The 6917-nt window shown below is 38.6% G+C and overlaps 1 protein-coding gene across 1 annotated transcript; it reads left to right on the forward strand.

Moving 5' to 3' along the window:
* The first annotated feature begins 227 nt into the window (after positions 1-227).
* On the forward strand, positions 228-6636 carry LOC144987880 (uncharacterized). Its single transcript, XM_078937593.1, has 2 exons — positions 228-3617; positions 3782-6636. The coding sequence occupies exon 2, from the start codon at positions 3979-3981 to the stop codon at positions 4984-4986; it is 1008 nt and encodes a 335-aa protein (XP_078793719.1). The 5' UTR covers positions 228-3617; positions 3782-3978; the 3' UTR covers positions 4987-6636.
* The last annotated feature ends 281 nt before the right edge of the window (positions 6637-6917 follow it).

A 6917-nucleotide genomic window follows, 5' to 3' on the forward strand; every position in this document is an offset into this window, starting at 1 on the left:
GACACCCTGTAGGTTAACAGCATCGGTGGCGGTCGTTGTTAACCCGGGCCTCGACCGATCCGGTATGTCAAAAGTGTTGTGGATGATTCGCATGGTTATTTTGGCAATTTTTACGCCGGATGCCCTTCCTGACGCAACCCTCTCTATTTATCCGGGCTTGGGAGAGAGGCACAGAGGCAACTGGCTTGCAACCCCTGTGGCTAGATTACTTCAAAGACTGCATCTCCACAACCAAATTTGCCTACTACTCCAATCTGATCAATTCCAATAAAGAAAATTCAAAGATTATTTTCTCTCTTATCTCTAACATAACTAAACCTCCTGACTCCCTTCCATCACATCTCTATTCAACTGATTTCTGCAAAACCTTGGCTTCATTTTTACTACAAAAATACACCTTATGCATCAACAACTTACCCCCTACTCTGCTTCATTTCTATCTTCCATTCTGTCTCTTACATCTGACACCTGACACCTGTAAATGTTCTTCATTTACCCTACCCACAGTTAGTCAAATCTCCACTTTATTTAAAAAGTCCAAACCTTCCCCCTGCCAGCTTGACCCACTGCCAACCATCGTTGTTATAGCCACAGCTCCCTCTCTTTGTCCTCTCATCACCAACATAATCCATGCTTCCCTCAACCCCGGGAAATATTCCTTCTGACTGTGAGAGTAGCACAATGTCGCTTCCTCACAAACGCTCACGCAGTGATCCAATGTGTGGACTCAGGCCACAACCTCAGACGTCGCAGGCCTGAAAGCATACATGCACGCACCACACGCTTCCATGACAGCTTATTCCCAACAGCATAGGACATCAGAGAGGGAGGACTGGACTAAATCACTAAGTGCAAAAACAATTGACTCCACATGTGCAATAATTCTTCTGAACAGACTGGGACGCAGCAATATTCATATTTATTCATATTTTTTTTACCTTCTACTTTTGTTGTATAATTTTAACTTATAACTTTATTTTATTTATTTTTCAAAAAAAAATTTTGTACTTTTTAATTTACCCTGACATGACAGATGCCAAAGAAAAATTCCGATGTACCGCATGTGCAAACGGCAATAAAACCTTGAATCTTGAAAACTGCTGCTGCCACTCCCATTCTTAAAAAAGTGTTCAGATCTCACAGACCTCAAGAATTGATGTCCCATTTCCAACCTTCCATTCAATTAAAAAATTCTTGAAAAAATGGTATCTGCTCAACTTCATGCTCATCTGTCCTCCAATAATCTGTATGAACTGTTTGGCTTCCGTCCCCGTCATAGTACTGAAACTTAAACTGGCACCATCCTCTCTTGGTTTCATTCCTACCTGTCTGACCGCTCTATTCAACTGAAATCTTTTGCTTCTCATTCTGTCCCTATCACAAATGGTGTTCCTCAGGGTTGTGTCTTCGGTCGACTCCTCTTTGCCATCTACCTTCTCCTCTTGGTCATATTTTCCAAAAACAGCACATCCATTTCTGTTGCTATGCGGATGACACCCAGCTCCATCTCTCCAGCCAACCCAACACTGCCTCCATTAGAAGTCAAATCCTGGTTCATCTCAAACTTTTTAAAACTCAATAGCAATAAAACTGAATTTCTTCTTATAGACACCAAATGCAGCCTGAGCAAGACCAATCATTTATCTCTTTCCGCCAACTGCTCCAATGTTTCTCCCTCCCCCCAGGTAAAGAGTTTGGGTGTCATCCTCGACAGTAGTCTCTCCTTCACTTCTCACATAAACATCACCAGCTCAGCCTACTTCCATCTACGTCAGCGGTCCCCATCCCCCGGGCCGCGAACAGTTACCGGTCCGTGGGTCATTTGGTACTGGGCCGCAGAGAAAAAAATAATAATTTACATTACTTCCGTTTTATTTATTTCGGAATCTGAAAGATATTTCATTTTGAAAAATTGCCCGATTCTCTTATTACTTCCTGCCTGGACAACTGTAACTCTCTTCTGTTTGGTCTCCCTCAAAAAACCCTCCATAAACTTCTACTGGTTCAGAATTCAGCTGCTCGTATCATCACACGCACTCCCTCATCAACCACATCACACCTATCCTTCAACAGCTTCACTGGCTCCCCATCCCATACCGCATTCAATACAAAATCTTGCTCTACGCATTCAAAGCCTTTCACAACCTTGCACCTCCATATCTCTCTGACCTCCTTCCATCACCTGCTTGCTCTCCCCGCTCCTCCTCCTCTATCCAGTTTTCTGTCCCTTCTGCCCGTCTTGTCACCATGGGGAGCAGGGTATTCAGTTTCTCTGCTCTCCAGCTTTGGAACTCATTCCCCCCTGACCTCCACAACACTGACACTCTCCCACATTTCAAATCAAAGCTATAAACTCTTCTCTTCCAAATGGCCTATTCACTGTAACAGTACCTTTTTAGGTTTTTATATAATTTTTTTTTAAATGTGTATGTATTCAAATTGTTCTTGTTTTGGCTGTGTATTGTATTTTATATACTGTATACATGTTGTATGGCGACCTTGAGGAATCAGAAAGGTGTCTTATAAATAGAATGTATTATTATTATTTAGGTGACAGACGGAACAGGTGGTTAACATAGCATTATTAGCATCATAGCATTAGTGTCTAATAGCAACGCTGTCTCCAAATCAACACTTTTTATTCATCTGTCTGTTGATGCTGTACTTTATCCTCCAGTTCTGACTGGATACCAGTGGCGGTTTTTGATATGGGCGATGTGGGCTGTCGCCCAGGGCGGCACTTCATAGGGGGCGGCATTTGCCGTGCCCGATGCGTAATGTGCTGCATACCATATTCAAAGAGGTAGCTTGAAGCTTTTACTTTGAAATTGCTTCAGCAGCCGACACTTAATGCTTTTACTTTGACACATCAGACTCTTAATAATGTCTTCCTCCTATTTCCTCTTGACACATCAGACTCTTAATAATGTCTTCCTCCTATTTCCTCTTCACACTTATGGTGCAAAAAAAAAAAAAAAAAAAAAGAATTCAGAGTGGGGTGGGGTGGGGTTACTCGCCCAGGGAGTAAGTTAGTGTAGAACCGCCACTGCTGGATACTGTTATAAATCACTGCATATTCTGCTGCTAAACACTACACAGGTGAAGAGACCGCAGGGGTGGGAAGTGTCTGGAGACGGGAGAGAAGTGGACAAAAGAAATTCACCCAAAGGAGAGTTAATAAACACAAATAAGTTTACGCAAACATTGACTCTCCATGTGGCGACTAACCCTCAAAGTTTTACTTGCCATACAGGAGAAATGCTTGCAACTGGCAAGTTTAATATCAGACCCTTCAAAACAAAAGACTGTAATGATAGAATCGTTTCTCTGTCGAGAAAAAGTTCTATCTTGATATATTTAATTAGCTTTTTATTGCTTGGCCCCATGTTCTGCTTTACCTGTTTTATTGCACAAAACAATACCAAACACTACACAAACAAAGTATTACAGATCCCCGATATGCTGTTAAGGATCCCCTATCGGGAGAGAGGATTACCAGGCCCAGGAAGCTAATGCCCAATGGACACAACCTTCACCTATTGGCAGCTGCAGTTTCTCCCCCACAAGAGACTGAGTAGGGAACAGAAGATAAATGGTCACCACCCTCCTTGTGTAATGTGTGTGTTTAAAGTCTGTTGGTGTGTAGATCAGATTGTTGGGTTTTTTTAAAGGGTTATTTTGATCGGGTTTTAACCTAAGAAATGATTTTATTTTTTAATTCAATATTTAAATTGTGCTTTTATTACGAATTGTAAAAGGGCCTCTTCTTGTGTTTCTGCAGTCCTCCCCCAGCATTGTGTGACTGAAGAGTATGATCTGTGCGACCAGCAGAAGAACTTCAGAGTGGAAAAGGAGGAACCAGAACCTCCACAGATTAAAGAGGAACAACAACTTCCACAGATTAAAGAGGAGCCAGTGGAGAACTACATAAATCAGGATAAAGAGCAGCTTGATCTGAAGCAGGAGACTGATACCTTGATGGAGATTCCTACTTATGAGGAAGATGAGAACAGTGAAGCAGATCTAAACAATCAGCAGAGCTTCAATGTAACTGATAGTCAGGATGAAGAAGCAAACCAACGAGAAGAATCAACATCAACTACAGATGAAGAGACAGACCCACAGAACAGAGATCAGAGGAGGAGAAGACACAGAAGACATGTCCAAAGTGTGGACAGCTCTCACATGTCAAAACGTCACTGTGACTGTGATGGTAGTAGAAAATCAAAATACGATGCTTTGGTTAATAAAAACAAAGAATCTCCAAAAAAGAAGAGTTTTTTCTTTATAAAGTCTGGAGAAAGTTCAAGAATAGCCAACAAACCTTTTCATGTAAGATTACATACTGCAGAGGAGCGATTTTCATGCAAACAATGTGATACAAGTTGTAGTTGTATATCTAATCTCAAAAGACACATGAGAACTCACACAGGAGAAAAGCCTTTTGTTTGTAAAGAATGTAAAAAAAAATTTATTCAAATATCTGATCTAAAAAAACATATGAGAACTCATACAGGAGAAAAGCCTTTTTCTTGTATAGAATGTAAAAAAAGTTTTAGTCAAAAAGCTCATCTCATAAGACACATGAGAACTCACACAGGAGAGAAGCCTTTTTCATGTAAACAATGTGATAGAAGTTTTAGTATTATAGCTGATCTCAAAAGACACATGAGAACTCACACAGGAGAAAAGCCTTTTTCTTGTAAAGAATGTAATAGAAGTTTTAATCAAATATCTATTCTCAAAACTCACATGAGAACTCACACAGGGGAAAAGCCTTTTTCCTGTAAAGAATGTGATAAAAGTTTTAATTGTGCATCTAACCTTAAAACACATATGAGAACTCACACAGGAGAGAGGCCTTTTTCCTGTGAAGAATGTGATAAAAGTTTTAGTCAAAAAGCTAATCTCATAAAACACATGGCAACTCACACACAACAGAAAAGAATTTTTCGATTCTCTGTTACAACTGTCTGTTACTCTTGACGCAAGCCAAGGCATTCTTTTGGTCATGTGATAGGTTACCGCTAAGATGAAACACAAGAGCTAGTGTAATGAGTAAAAAACAAGATTTTTTGAGACCCACTTAAAATACGAATTTATCCCAACACACCATTTAGCAATTTGGTGAGTGGGATTTTTCATGTACTTTCTTGAACTTTGTATTTGCGGTGTATCTTATTTTGAAGGCATGTTTAAACATAATCATAACAACTAGAGAGTGTTGCAGGAAGAGAGGACATTACTCATGTCATAATTTGTGTTTATTATTATGTTTAGAAAATACCACAGTTTCATGCAGGTCATACCATATTATTTTTTTGTATTGAAGTGTAGGTCACGTGCACGTTGGGCTGCTGTCGGAGTTCCACAGGCTCCAGCCAGGGGTTGCTCTACTTATTAAAGTTACACTTTTTCCTTCCATAAATCCAGTAGCGAGTACTTTATCCAAAATCATGACATTATAATTGAAATATTTTGAGCCATATATTTATTTTTTCCATATACTTAAGGTATTTACTTCCTATGTACCCTTTTAGAAAGCCCAAAGTGCTTTACAGTCACAATTTCATTCACACACACACACACATTCGCACATTGATATGTGCTGTCTCACACTGGCACCAACCTATAACCAGCAGGATCAATGTGGGGTGCAGTTTTGTCCATTGACACTTTGACACATGGACGGGCAAAGTGGTAGTTGAACCTGCAGTATTCTTATGAGATGTTAACCACTCTACCTCTGCAGCACAGCTGATGACTTTAGTTTCTGTATTTCAGAAAATTTGAAAATTGTGATTAATTTTTATATTTTAGTTAATTTTTTAAATTTAAAACTCTTGAGACCAAACCCTAATGTTCTAATTTATTCCAAAGCAGTCTGAGCTTTCCTTACATGAATAAAGAACCACAGCCATAACACATTGATGCAGTCACTCAATTAAAAGGAGACACAAGTTAGTATTTGACACATAACAATGAACCGTTTTCTAGATTCTGACATGAGCTAAAAACAAACGTTATTAATGGGATTGATATGATATGAATTTTTTACAACAGTCTTTCTATTTTATATTTTTTATGCAGTAATTATCAAAACCAAAGAAAAAAGAATCAATACATTTAAATCTATGTGTAAAGATACTAGACAATGAGTTTTACTGCTTTCACAAAAATGTTAAACATTTTCACAAAATGAATTCTTTCAGATGTACCAGTTAATAAAATGTGTTGTTCTGTATTATTAGAGTTAAATCTTGAACGGATTCAATGTGTAGTTTATGCTGAGATGATGAGTATGTGTATGTGTGTGTTACCATGACAACACTAGAAAGATTTGTAAACGTATTTTATTTTAACACTTATGTGATCAGTGAACATTTGATTATTATTTTAAACAAAAAGTAGTAACTGCCGTTTATATTTTGTTAGACCAAGTTTAGTGAGGAAAAGATTTTTCTTAAAAATGTATGAAGGAAGAGGCGGATAAAGAACCAGACTGGTGTTTGTGTCTGGTGTTCTTGTGATTCATGTTTTCTAATAGACATTAGAAACTGTTCCTCTGTTCTTTTTAGTTTTCAGTGTTCTGTACCAATCTAATCTGTGAAAAATAAATTGGACGTGAACTGCTTCTCTGCTGGTTCCAAAGCTGGATTCTGTTCCAAAAAGCAGGGTATGTGACGTAACCAAGTAAGTCTAAGGGTAAATTAGTTTTTGTTCTACACTTTTGGTTCTAGATCTGCATGACACTTTAAATACAAAGGACTGCATTCACTATGAAACACGTAGTTTTTCAAAGATGTGAGCATAACATTATTTTTTAGGGTAAGAAATCGTTTATATTTTGAAACTGAAGCATTTTTTCAACCCAGTCTCATCCCAAAACGTGCAGTAGCCTTGTTTGTCCTCATGGA

This window comes from Oryzias latipes, chromosome 2 (genome assembly GCF_053564925.1).
Source record: "Oryzias latipes strain Hd-rR chromosome 2, Olatipes_Hd-rR_3.1".
Classification (NCBI taxonomy): Eukaryota; Metazoa; Chordata; class Actinopteri; order Beloniformes; family Adrianichthyidae; genus Oryzias; species Oryzias latipes.